This window comes from Vipera ursinii (assembly GCF_947247035.1).
Source record: "Vipera ursinii genome assembly, chromosome: 4".
Taxonomy (NCBI): Eukaryota; Metazoa; Chordata; class Lepidosauria; order Squamata; family Viperidae; genus Vipera; species Vipera ursinii.
In genome coordinates this window covers 84,520,833-84,534,765 of record NC_139514.1, presented here as the reverse complement: position 1 = coordinate 84,534,765, position 13,933 = coordinate 84,520,833, and the positions used below count along the sequence as shown (strand labels likewise).

Genomic DNA, 13,933 nt, shown 5'->3' with positions numbered 1-13,933 from the left:
TTTCTTTTTTTCTTACTTCCATATTGTAGATGCATTAACATATACCACACCATCCTAGGTTGCATCACAAATGGCAACATTTAGTATCTGATTCACAGCTCATATCATCCCGAAAAATATTTTTAGTGAAGCAACCTAATATAGAAATATTATTTGCTATAAATTCCAAAGCAATCTCCCAGAAGGGTCCATTTTTATAAAAAAAAAACATATAGACTCTAGAACAAAGTCTCTTATAGACTAGGGGTGACATGATAGCAGTGTTCCAATATTTGAAGGGCTGCCACAAAGAAGAGGGAGTCAACCTATTCTCCAAAGCACCTGAAGGCAGGACAAAAAGCAATGGATGGAAACTAATCAAGGAGAGAAGCAATCTAGAACTAAGGAGAAATTTCCTGACAGAACAATTAATCAGTGGAACACCCTGCCTTCAGAAGTTGTGAATGCTGCAACACAGGAAATTTTGAAGAAGAGATTGAACAATGATTTGTCTGAAATGATACGGGATTTCCTTCCTGAGCAGGGGGTTGGACTAGAAGACCTCCAAGGTGCCTTCCAATTCTTGATTTTCTGTTGTTTTCTAAACAGAAGGATTAATAAGCTCCTCCTTGTATTCTTATGGGCTTCTCCCCCCCCCCAATTTGAAATTAGGGCAGATGCTTTGCTAAAATAATTAGCTGGCCGACATTCTTATTGCAATGTTTCAAAGGAAGAAATTTAGATTACAACACATTCTAATCAGACTACAATATAATCTAGGCTAGCTGGGCAACTGTACTAATCATAATCTTCATTCTTTTTCTTTCCTCTTTTTCTATTTTATGTACTTTTTGATTCATGTACATTAGACTTTGTAGGCCCAAAGGGAGGGACCCTGGAAACATTTTTACATTAAGAATAAAGTAATTCACTGTAAATAAATAACTAAAATGTATAATATAATCTTGGGCTAGAGTCAAGAAGGGAACTAATGAAGTTTAATGTTAGTATAACTAAGTTTGGATCCATTCTTAAGCATAGAAAAACAAGGACAGCAGAATATTAGGTAACCATTTTTATAGCCATAAGGTGGCGCTGGTAGTGTTTGAGAAAAGTCCTTAAGACACAGAAATGAAAATCAAATTCTAAGAGCCTATGTTGACAGAGTTTGCTTCCTCAATCAATTGGCTTCTATCAAATTGTAGAACGACTGTGCACGAAGCAGAGGTTTTGTTTGCACCTTCCCCCCAAATGAATCTTATTCTGAAATCTTGTTTGATTTGCAATATTGTTCAGCATATTTCTAAACAGTAAATCTTATATGCGGATACTGTACTGCCCAGAGTTTTGCACTTGTACATTTCGAAGAAATCCTGCCATTCAAGAGGACAAGGTTCAGGTGCAAAAGATGGTAATTGCAAACATATTACAACCTTAGGAACCAATGTTGTTTTAAAAAAATATTTTTTCTTTCCCTTTTTCTTTAAAAAAATAAAAAGCTTGCAGAGTCAATTGACAAGATGGGTATTCCAAAAAACTCAGAATTAGTTCTATGCCTGTCCTTTTGATATCTGCACCTCATCCAGTTTTTATTCCTCTAACCAAACACTACAGTTCTCAAGAGGGTAGGATTATTAGTTGATTCCAAACATTCAAAGAGACTTTCCTTTCTTTTCTATGAAATTTTATTACGTATACTGTATGTATTGTTCTTCAGCAAACTTTTCAAAACAAAAAAGGCATCTAATGAAAAAATTTCTATCAATATTTCACTTTCCTAAGACAATTATTTCCAAGGCAGTGATGTCATACTTACCTCCTTCAAGGATAAATATCTCTGCACACTTTCTATCCAATCAAACTTTGAGAATCACCTATTATTTATTCATAAGATTACCTTTCTGTTCAAATGTGCCTAAGGTAGCAAGTTTATTTTAAAAAACAAAAATAACGAGCATTGAAAGTTAAATATGGATTGAATGAATTTGAAAATATGCAAGCAAGATTTAGGTAGGCTGCCTCAAAAAGCTTTCTCCCTTTCCAAAAATTGCATGGATTTTAAGTATGAGAATCATCTGCTTGTAGGGTTTTCAGCCACTTCAGAAAAGACCTTTGAAATATTAAATATTCAGGCACTTAAAATAGATTTTGTAAAGGACGGAAATGAATTATAAATGAGAAGACAATAGTAGCTAGTAGAAATGAAAGTTGCAATGGATAGGGTAATGAGGTAAAAATGGTGCCAGGATTTCCCATTTTCTTCATTTTTGGTAGTGGGATATTTACAAAGATTTTATGCCTATTCTATTCTTATTCAAGAATTTTCAGGAGTCCCTCATCTGAAAATGATGGCAAACTGAACTTTTTAAAAATATATTTTATTAGTTTTCTAATTTTACAATTAAGTATTTAAAAAGCAATGTGGTGACTGGGTTAATCAATAGTTTATTTATTTATTTATTTGTTTGTTTCGATTTATATACCGCCCTTTTCCCTGTCACTGCCTGTTTTTTTAGTTTTGCCAGCTTCGCTCATTCCTAAGTGTACATCTCTTTCTGCTCTGCACCTTATCTTATCTTGTAACCATAGTGACTCCAGCTATGTCCAGCCAATGTTTTGGTTTTAAACTGTTTTCTGCGTAGGCCTAAAAAGTTCAGTTTCAGTTTTACTTTCTCCTTCTGCCTGATGAAAGAATGTGGTCAGTTTAGGTCTTTTGTTTTCTCATTAAACGTTTTACTATAGAATATGTCTTGGATTTCTTTTCTTTGATATTGACCATGCAAATGAACCACGGTCCATCCACCTCTGGTCGGACTGTTAATTGTTCCGCAACATTTGGTCCCCGAGGATGGTTTATTTTTATTTTCAAGATTTATTGATAGGCAATTAGTCCGGCACTGAGGAGGCTGTGATTAATTGCAAACATGCCCAGGAAAAGCAGAAAGAAGAAGGCCTGTTATCTGTCTGCTAAGGAGGAGGCAGCCGTTCCACAGAGAGATCTTCCTTCAAGTTTACATCGGCTACACGTCTTGGAGAAGCAGCCTCTGAGCCAAGGTCAGTTTCACTGTTTTCTGTTTTTACAGACTCTCAAGCTGATGCCCCAGTTGTAACCTCTGCTCATGGGGATCAGGCTGATTATGAGAGATTTGATGCTAGACCTAAGGCTTTGCTAGGGAAGGAGGTGAGCCATTATTCTCCAAGCCCTGAGCAAACTGTGCAGAAGACTTTGCAAAGTTATTATGAACAAATTGAAATTTTAGAGAAGGATCTGCTAAACGCAAAGTTGTGTGCAGCATGGTATGAAAAGCATGGGAGAGCCTCTGCTAGCATTCAGGTTTCAGAATCGGCCATTTTGCCTCCCTCTTCACAAGCAAAGCCACACCCACAAGGGATCGCCATTTTGCCTTCTCCCTCAAAGACAGAGGCACGCCCACAGTGGAATCTTGTGTCAGACGAATGGGAGCCTGACTGTTTTCTGTGTCAAAGAATGCAGAATGCAATTTCACAGATGTCCCTTCAGCAGGCATCGCTCCAAGCTGCCACACCTCCTCATTCATTGGGAGCTTCAGCTAGAATGCCTATTAATACTGCTACTATTAAAGTTCCTGTCTCAGATGGAGCACAGCAGCCTTCACCCCAAGTGCAGCCTCCACTGGTTCCTCAAATACAAAGGCCAGTGCTAACTGCAGGCCAATTTAATGTAGCAGCTCAAGCACCAGCACATTCTGCTGGCCAGGGTGGCGTTGCAGCTCAAGTACAGCCACCCCCAGCACCAGTACCTGTAGCAGCTTCAGTGCAACTGCTACCGGCCCTGGCACAGGCGCCACTGGTGCCCCCTGCAGGCCAAGTTCCAATTGCACAACCTGCACAGCCAGTACCCCAATTGCATGTTCCTCAACAGGCATTTTCTATTGTACCGCTGGCTGGTGATTCAAAACTGAAGCGGTCAGGACAGAATTACAGGGCATGGGTCAGTGAAGTTGGACTTTTGCTTCGTAGAGAAGGTACCCATGTGATGGTGTTTAATCCTCCTGCCCAGCCATGGCCTCCTGACATAAGGGACTTGAATAATAGAGCATGCACAACGTTATTGATGTCCATGGACACTGAATTGCAGCTCACTTTTTCACAAGATGCAACTGCCCAACAAATTTGGGCTCAATTAGAGGCATGTTACCGGCCTACGTCCATTGAGTCTACATGTTTGCTTTTGTCCGAGTTCCATGGTTCTAGATTAAAACCTGGTGAGCATATTGGAGAACACTTAACTAAAATGAAAGGAATAAGAAAAGAACTGGGTGAAAAAGGCTATCCTATTGATGACTTTCAAATGATCAGCATTATCTTTAACTCTTTGAATTATGAATGGAAAGATGCTATTTATAAGATTAATCAAGTGCCTATTGCTCAACGCACAGTGGATCATGTATGCAGAATTTTAACCGAAGAAGAGGCACTTATGCAAGCCGTGCCACATTTAAGGGAACCACCTGCATCAAAAGCTTCAGCGAGGCGTTCCTTCCGTGGAAGGGCCTACGTTCCAAGGATGCCAAGATGCTACATCTGCAATCGTGTGGGACATGTCACCCGGGATTGTCCCCAACGGTTTCCAGCGCCTGCCATGTACCAGCCCAGAGGAACAGATTCCAGAGGAGGCAGAGGTAGAGGCGGACGACAAGGTCGTGGTCGTGGTCCCAGGCGTGATCCTCAAGCTCCACTTGCCACATTGGTTGTAACCAACGATCCACAGCCTCAACCAGAGTATGACAGACGCCTACTTTGGACTTTGGACAGTGGAGCAGCATTACATGTTACCTACAGAAAAGAGCTTTACACAGAGATGCACGAACCTGAACCTGAACTTCGTGAACTGTATTCTTTTTCAAATCATCCTGTTCAGGTCATGGGAAAAGGAACTGTTTATATTGAAGAGCTCGGTGCATTCATTCCCGATGTTTACTACGTACCATCAGCTAATAATAGTTTGCTTAGTCAGAGTCACTTGTCTAGGGTGTCAAAATTCCAGGTACACCATCTCGAAAAAGCAAGTTATGTAGTTAAAGATGGAGATATTGTTGCTGAAACCATGTTGATTGGTGGTGTTTATTACTTAAAACCAAAGTCTAAGCCGCAAGAGCAGGCAAGTATACAAGCTCCAAAAAGGGAGAGCACAGGCCCAGTGAGAGATGTCCCAGAGAGAGATCCTGTTACTACTTCAAAGGCTCCTAAAGCCAATAAAAGGACAAATAAGACACAGGTTGCTCATAGCAAGCCTGAGGTTCCTAATAAAAATGCTAATGTTGAGAATTCACTAACAGGTAAACCTTTGCATTCCAGGTGTATCCATAAGTGGCATAGAAGATTGGGTCATGCCAGTTTCCGTGTTCTGAAGAAGATGCCAGAGTTCACAAGAGGTTTGGATCTAAAGGGGTGTAAGGTGTTCTTGGACTGTGCTGTCTGCAAGAAAGCCAAATCCAAAGCAGCAGCAATTCCAAAACGCGCTACACGCCTGTCAACACGCATTTTTGATTTGGTACACACTGACATAGTGGGTCCTTTTGCACCAACAATTGGTGGTAAAAAATATTTTTTGACAATTGTTGATAATTACTCTAGATATGGTTATGTATTTCCTATGAGAGAAAAATCTGAGACCTTTCAGATCTTTAAAGACTTTGCCAATCTTGTCTATACCCAATTCGAAGTCAGCATTGCCAGAATTCAGAGTGATCGTGGTGCTGAATTCAGGTCTCAGCGTTTCCAGGACTGGATGCGTAAGAGTGGGATACTACACCAGACCTCAGCTCCTTACACTCCAGCTCAGAATGGAGTGGCAGAACGCAGAAATGGAGTTCTGCAAACCATGATGCGTTGCCTTCTTGAAGATGCTAATCTCAGTCTTCCATACTGGGGTGAAGCTATCAAATATGCTAACCATATCATCAACCGAACTTGGAGTAGTGTGATAAATCAGACCCCTTATTTCATGTTATATGGACACAAGCCTGACCTCTCACATCTCCATATTTTTGGTTCCTATGCTATGGTCAATATTCCTTTAGCCCAAAGAAAGAAAGGGGGCCTGCAGCAGAAAGGATGAGATTTATGGGCATTGATGATAATTCAAAATGGAGCAAATATATTGACTCTCATCATGTTGTAGTGATTTCACAATCTGCTATTTTTGAGGAAGATGCTGACTGGTCCAGGATTCATTCTAACGATCCTGGAGTTTATTTTCCTAGAGATGATGCTGCTGATGCCACGCAGCCTGATGGTCAAGATGCACAGGCGAATGTTCCTTCCATGAGTTCTTCTCAACCCACTGTTCCGTCTTTGCAAGCCGCCGATGCTGCTGGCGATGAAGACGAGGACGAAACGGAAGAAGAATGGACAGTTGTTCTGAGACGTTCCAAGAGGACAACAAAGGGAATTCCTCCAAAACGGTATTCGTGGCAAGTAACGAAAGCACCTTTACCTTTGATATGTAATGTTACACTTCCTCCTGAGACGTTCACACAAATCAAACATCTTCCTGAAGCAGAGCAAGATAAATGGTTTGAGGCAATGCAGGCTGAAATGGACAGTCTAAAGAAACTTCAGGTGTTTACGCCTGCAAGCCCTCCAGCAAACAAGAAAGTTATTGGCACTCGATGGGTCTATAGAATTAAAAAGAAGCCAAATGGTGAGTCGTTGTACAAGGCCAGACTTGTAGCCCAGGGTTTCGCTCAACGTTATCCTGAGGACTATACAAATACCTATTCACCCACAGTGCGGACGGAGAGTGTGAAAATCGCCTTAGCCACTGCAACTATCCTTGGCCTAGAAGTTTTCCAGTTTGATGTTGAAACAGCTTATCTACACGCTGATCTTGATGAAGAAATTTATGTCAAAGGTCCTCCAGGTTTCCGACAGCAAGAAGGGGATACTTGTTTTCTACACAAAAGTCTTTATGGTCTGAAACAGTCTGGTTTAATGTGGTACTTATGTCTTTCTGACAAACTAAATTCGATGGGCTTTATTAAGTCCGAAACAGATGAATGCGTGTTTACAAAAAGATCTGATAATAGGTATGAGATAATTCTTGTTTATGTTGATGATATTGTTTATATTGGTCCAAATAAGCAGATGAGTGAATGTTTTGCTAAAGCTTTACAACAGTTTTTCACATTGAGGTCTTTAGGACATATTAACACTTATTTAGGTGTTCAAGTTACCAAAACTCAGAAGGGGTTCAGTCTTACACAGGAAGATAAGATTGAACAACTATTGCATCACTGCAACATGAAGGATGCTAAACCTGTGAGTATACCCATGCAAACTGACTTTCACAACTTGACACATGAACTGAGTCCTGAGTTCGAGGATCAAACACTTTATCGCTCAGTCATTGGGTCGCTGCTATATATTAGTAGCTGGACTAGACCTGACATTGCACTTAGTGTTAATCTCCTATCACGACACGTAGGCAAGGCAAAACAGTTTCATTGGACATGTGTTAAGAAATTGAGTTATCTAAAACACACAAAAGACATGAAGTTATTGTTAGAACCCACACATACTGACTATGCAGAGTTATGTTGTTATGCAGATTCAGATTGGGCAAGTGATAAGAAATCACGTAAAAGCACTTCAGGTTATATGATGTTTTTGAATGGATGTCCTGTTTACTGGCATGTGCGTAAACAGAATTTTGTTTCTTGTTCTTCTACAGAAGCTGAGTATGCTTGTGTTTCAGATGCATGTAATTCTCTAACGTGGTTTGATGCCTTAGTCACAGATATCTGGACACCTCCGATTCGACCGATCACTGTGATGGAGGACAACGAATCTGTGGTCTATATATCTGAGAATTGCTTTACAGGTTCCAGGTCTAGACACATTGACATCCGTTACCAAAATATAAGACAAGCAGTTAAACAAGGTTTTGTCAAATTGCAGTATGTGCCTACACATGACCAAATTGCTGATATGCTGAACAAACCACTTCCTACAGCCCAACACGAGTATCTGCGCAAGAAGATGTGCCTTATCTGATTTTCTGCTTCGCTGACAAAAGAAGGGGATGTCACTGCGTGTTGTTTTAGTTTTGCCAGCTTCGCTCATTCCTAAGTGTACATCTCTTTCTGCTCTGCACCTTATCTTATCTTGTAACCATAGTGACTCCAGCTATGTCCAGCCAATGTTTTGGTTTTAAACTGTTTTGTGCGCAGGCCTAAAAAGTTCAGTTTCAGTTTTACTTTCTCCTTCTGCCTGATGAAAGAATGTGGTCAGTTTAGGTCTTTTGTTTTCTCATTAAACGTTTTACTATAGAATATGTCTTGGATTTCTTTTCTTTGATATTGACCATGCAAATGAACCACGGTCCATCCACCTCTGGTCGGACTGTTAATTGTTCCGCAACATTCCCAAAGGACTCAGGGTGGTTTACAGGGCAAATTAAAACAGTGCAATGTACAAATTAAAATAAAATAAAATTAATAGCCCCAAAACAGTTTAAAATTTAAAATTTAAAACCTTAAAACCCTTCAGTCCAGGCTGGCGAAGTCAAATAGCCAAGTATAAATCTCAAGTTACAACACCAGATATTTCCTCTCTTTTCCCCTTAATATCTACTATCTCATATTAGTAGATACAATTCTTATGGTTATCAACTAAGTAAAAATATCTTTGTTACATTTATCAATAATTTTTAGCTTATACATATCTTAATTGTATTTGCATTCAATCCTTAAATACAATCAATGTCCTGTTATTGCTTTTCCCCCAAGCTTTAATTTCCCGTCAATATTCAAATTAACATTTGGTATTTATAATTTCCAAGCTTTAGGTAATCAAAGTTTCCTTTATCTCAACTTCTTCCTTTTTCCCTTTTCATAACAAAATCTAATATTCTAAATACACATCGTATCTATTTGAATATAGTCTTATTCTGTTTTTCTAAGTTATCTATTTTCCACCATATTAAACCATTTAATTAATAATACAGTATACCCCCTAATAGATCAAAACCATTATAGGTATTGTCTGGGTTAACCAATAAATCAGCAATATACATAATTTTTTTCATTTAGGTCTAATTTTTAAAAGCTCAAATACTCCCTCTCTTTTTCTGGTAATATCTATTATTTCATATTGGGCAATCAGAATTCTTATTTTCAACTGATTTCCAAATATTTTATATTAGGTGACCAAAATTTCCCTTATCTCAAATTTCTTCCTTTTTCCTTTTGCATACCAAAGTCTATTAGTCTTGTTACACATCTCACCTATTCAATTATAATGTTACTTTATTTTCTAAAAATTATCTATTTTCCACCATATTCAACCCTCTAGTTAGTAATATGAAATCCCCTCTAATAAATCAAAACCCTTATTTTCTTCAGCCTTACTCTGGCGTTCTTCCTTTGCCAACTAACCTTCCATGTCAATGCTTTTGAATCATCAAATAGTTCTTCCTCTATTATATATATATTATTTGGAATAAAAAAGACCAGTTGGTTGCAGTTTTTTTGGAAGAACTAGCCCATTTGTATTCATTAGATCGCCTCCCTATTACTCCAATTTCCCACAATTGTCCTGATAGGTTTATCTTCCATTCAATCTGTTCTTCCTTTTCCTCAAATTTCTTCTGATTTTTGTAAAAAGTCTTTTCCATTTTCAATATTGTCACTCCCTTTTCTGATTTTTCCATTGGCTGTATCTGTTGGTCAATTGAGTCTTGGTATTTAGTTGTTCCACTTCTCCTGTTATTTTCTGCATTGTTAGTTCTTTGGTTATAGTTAAGATCTGGGTTAGTATATTTAAGCTGGCATCTTGTTCCTTTATGTTGCATCTTATTTTGTCACAAGCTGAAAGAATGATTTCAGGCATTGATTTCAACATGGAGAGGATTTTTTTTTCCTGATCTTCATCCATATTCTTTTAATAGTATGTTGTTACATTGAAGACTTTAGAATCAAACCTTAAGAATAGTTTTTTGTTTTTATAGCTAGGTATGGGACATCTATTCCATGTGTTATAGGTGGTCTTTATAGTAAAAATTGTTTATCAAGTAGGAGTTTATAGTCCAAGGTATTCCATCATCTTGTGTGATAACATATGCTTCTCATGTAAAGAAATGGAAAAGCAATTTCCCACGTATAGCTCTGAAAGTCAGTAAAAATTTACATTCATAGTTCAAACAGGCCAAATATGCCGCCCAGAAGTTCTTTCTTTGCAGCTGAGTTTTTCCACAGGTGGTAGCTGTCAAGGTCAGAGAAATTTTTTTCTGGAGTCCTGGCTTCAAGCCAAGTCTCTTTTAAGCAATAACAAGTTGTAATACCATACTTTGCCACAAGATGTCACTGATGCTGTTTAAAGTTTTTGAAGTCTAAAGTTTTTTTTAGATAAAAACAAACATCTCCAATAAGAATAGGAATGCTTTTAGTCCCCAAGTTTCAAAAGCATATACATCCAATTAGATTAAAATTGTTCTTATAATTGCTCTGTTTCTCCTGGGTTGCCACTGTTCTTAGAGGGTGGGCTAGAAATTCGCTTCCTTCTCTCCTCACAGAGGGAAAATTACTTTGGGCAGCTTTTACAGGAATAAATATTTAAAATCTTAAAGAGAAGATTAGATCTCACCCAGTTTCATCCGCATTGCTTTAAAGGTGCTTGGTGGTGATTTTGACTTTGGCTGTCAGCAGCTTAGTGATGAGCCATATTGCTATGGCCAATCTTTCCCCTGCTGGTGTGGAGGGATTCCCCGGATCAAACGGAAGGGCTGCCACCCTCCCACGATCAAGCGGGGGGTCCCCTCCTTGCTCATCACCCCTACAGGGTGACTTTCAACCCTTTACAGGGTCCCCTAGTGGGATGAATTCGGACACGAAAGATGGAGCTCATCTTCCAGCATCTGCAGCGTTGCAATGGCAAACCAGAAGCCCTGCAAATGTAACATTTTAAAGACATTCTTGGAAGTCCTTTCAGGAATCACAGAAAAATTGATTTTACTGATTTTTGTTTTATTTTATGGTTTGGGGAATTCTGTTGTTTTTATGGTTTTTTTGCATTGCCCAGGATTCTTGTTATAATATGGGCAGCTGTGTAAGTCATAAACATAATAAAATAATAAAAATAGAGGCAGAAGAAACATGTCCTCCCCCTTCAGTAAATGAATGTACTATTACTTCTACACAAAATGTTAATATAAAATATGTTGGGTTTGGCATGAGTTATATTCTAATTGTTTAAACAAGCTACACTCATCTATATAAATATACACTATTTCAATCTCTCCTTCATTGCATTTTGGGCAAATGCAATAGAAAACATACAATATCTAAAGTAGCTTTTACATTTATTTGTGTCTCCTCCTCCTTTCCTTTTCTTTTTTCCTGTAGTGTACTGTATGCCTTTAAAGCATACACGGAAATGTCAGCACAGCAGGGGGCTGGACAGCTCCAGGCTATAACCGCTTTGGCGGGAAAGCCTGAATAGAGCGAGTCGTTGACAGCCCCAGGGCATGGTCAGCTCTGGCGGGAAGCCAGGGTTTAAATCCATTGGCCACCTGCACTGGCGGGAAGCCCAGGTTTAAATCTATTGCTCACCATTCACCTGGGCAGGTATAAAGAGACGCCAGGTAACCCCTTAGCTCCAGCTTCATTTCTGACTCAATAAAGAAATACTACCCAGCTCAAGTGTACGTCTCTCCATTCAACCACGCGACTTTGCATTTCCTTTCCTTTTTCTTCTTATGTCTAGATCAAACTTTAAACTGCCAGAATGAAGCTACCTTCTTGGTTTTGTCGTTAACCAAAAATAAGGCATAAGAACATGTTTCTGGTAGCAGCTGACATGCCAACAGATGGGCTCGTCTCTGCATCATTCCATATTCACACAGCATGTTGTTATCTGCTAAGAGCATCCACTTCAGCATATTGGTTTTACATTTAGGCACTCCAACTCTCAACCTATTCAGGGTAATCCAAGTAATACAGTATAAGGGAAATCGGATCCTTCAGCCAGATTCTCTTTAAATGCTATTCCCTCCTTCCTCCGGCTTTCAATGTGTTTACTTAACTAAAGAAAGCATATTTATTTTGCCCAAGTAAAATTACCAAATATTGTAGAAATACTAACACACTAGAATTTTTAATGCAATTGAAATTGTGTTCTATGGTCATGTATAACAAAAATAAAAATGTCTCAATATTGATAAAAATTTTACCATATTATGTATTATAGCATAACAAATAAACATCAATCTTTTTAATGTAGTAGTCATAAATTTGACCATGTTGTGATTGTATTAAGATAGTTCATTAAACCTAGTTGCATATTAAAACACAAAGGAAGGTAGTATCACAAGGCACTTGGGGGTGTTTTGCTTAACCTTCTCTTGCAGATGCCTAACTTCCCCATAAGCAACCCACATAAGAAAACCTAAATAATATATGTAGCTCAAGGTTGAACTGTGGGGTCCAGGTGTTGTTTGAGCATGGTTGTTTGCTTGCAGACATTTCATTATCAAACTACGTAACTGGCTTCCCCCATCCAAGTACTCCGAGGGTTAGTGGTGCTTGACTTTCAAGTTTAACCAAAATTGGTTGAATGAATAGCTACATCTAAATATTATTTTGGGGTAGTGTTAGGGTAAATAAAACCCTCTGGTGTAAAGACTCTTTATCCTGCATATAGCCAATACGTTATGATGTGATTTGTTCATCAGCAATTGGACAATGGGTAGAAAATACAGATGAGAAGAAAGCTTTTGTTAGTATATTGACATGAAATAACCCACCAGATTTTTATCCCCACAAAAATCTTCAACTTTCATTGTAAGTGGAAGCCTTGCTTAAATTCTTGAAAATATACTGTCTAGGAGGAGCACTTTTTTCAGTCTAAGATTCAAAGATCTCCATGATGAGTCAAACTATGCAGCCATAACACATTTTATGTCATCCATTCCAAGGGAAAAGATTCCATAAAAATGAGGTATTTCTTTCCTATAATTGGCCATTTTGTATTCAGACATATGGTGAATTTTATAATTGGCCTCCTCCCATAGGTTAGAATGATGCCTTTGGGATGGGATCGACCCCAGTCTTCTCTCCAAGAGCACTTATCCAGCTCCTGGAGAAGAGCTGACTTATGGAAATGGAAACATTGTGAAGCAAGTCTTCAGCAGAAGCTGGTGTTTAAAAGGGTTTTGACTGACAACAATTAGTCCTTGAAAATGCATCTTCAAGCATCATTATTCAAACAACTGATTGTGTAAGCCTTTTCATTCCCTTTGTCTAATGAAGCAGCTGCAAATCAATTATGATCACTGTAGTTCATTAAGTCCCAGGAGTGAATTAGGATTGTTGGCTGAAAGTTCCCTGCTCTAAAGTGAAAGCTAGTGTGCAATGTTAGAGGGGGAAAAAATTCAGTTAGAGTAACCACTGGAAATGTACAATATGCAGTGCTTTTTTTGTAAAAGAAAAAGGTGCTGGAACTCACACATGTCATACAACCCGCCTTGCCTACCCTACAAGGTTCCATCCAGAAAAGGTGCCGGAACTCTGTTCTGAGCATTCTAGGAGAAAAAAAAACCCTGACAATATGTATTAACACTGGTTTAAAAACATCTCCCAGATGTAACAGATTGCTCTGAAAAACAAAATCTAGCTTTTTAAATAAGAGCCAGTTTGGTGTAGGGATTAAGTCATCAGACTAGACCAGGAGTCAGCAACCTGATTCGGTGAAAGAGCCACTTGGAACCGGTTCCCTCACAAAAAAAAAAAATATATATTGGGAGCCGCAAAATGCGCACGTGCATGCGCAGAACAGGACTTAATTAAAGAGTGGAGCCCACCTAAGGCGAGAAGAGAGACAGAAGTGATCGCCCTTTTGCAAGCAGGAAATCTTGCGGGTGTCCTCGTGAGGAAGGAAACCCCGGATACGGGGCAAGCCAGGGAGAGTGTGAGTG

At 38.8% G+C, this 13,933-nt stretch overlaps 1 protein-coding gene across 1 annotated transcript; it reads left to right on the top strand.

The window, feature by feature from the left end:
* Window positions 1–4,600: 4,600 nt before the first annotated feature.
* LOC310640349 (uncharacterized protein) lies at window positions 4,601–8,164 on the top strand (the record flags this gene model as incomplete). The annotated part of the gene is made up of 2 exons (XM_083362564.1): window positions 4,601–5,297; window positions 7,694–8,164. The coding sequence occupies 2 exons, from the start codon at window positions 4,601–4,603 to the stop codon at window positions 8,014–8,016; spliced, it is 1,020 nt and encodes a 339-aa protein (XP_083218690.1). The 3' UTR covers window positions 8,017–8,164.
* Between the last annotated feature and the right edge of the window lie 5,769 nt (window positions 8,165–13,933).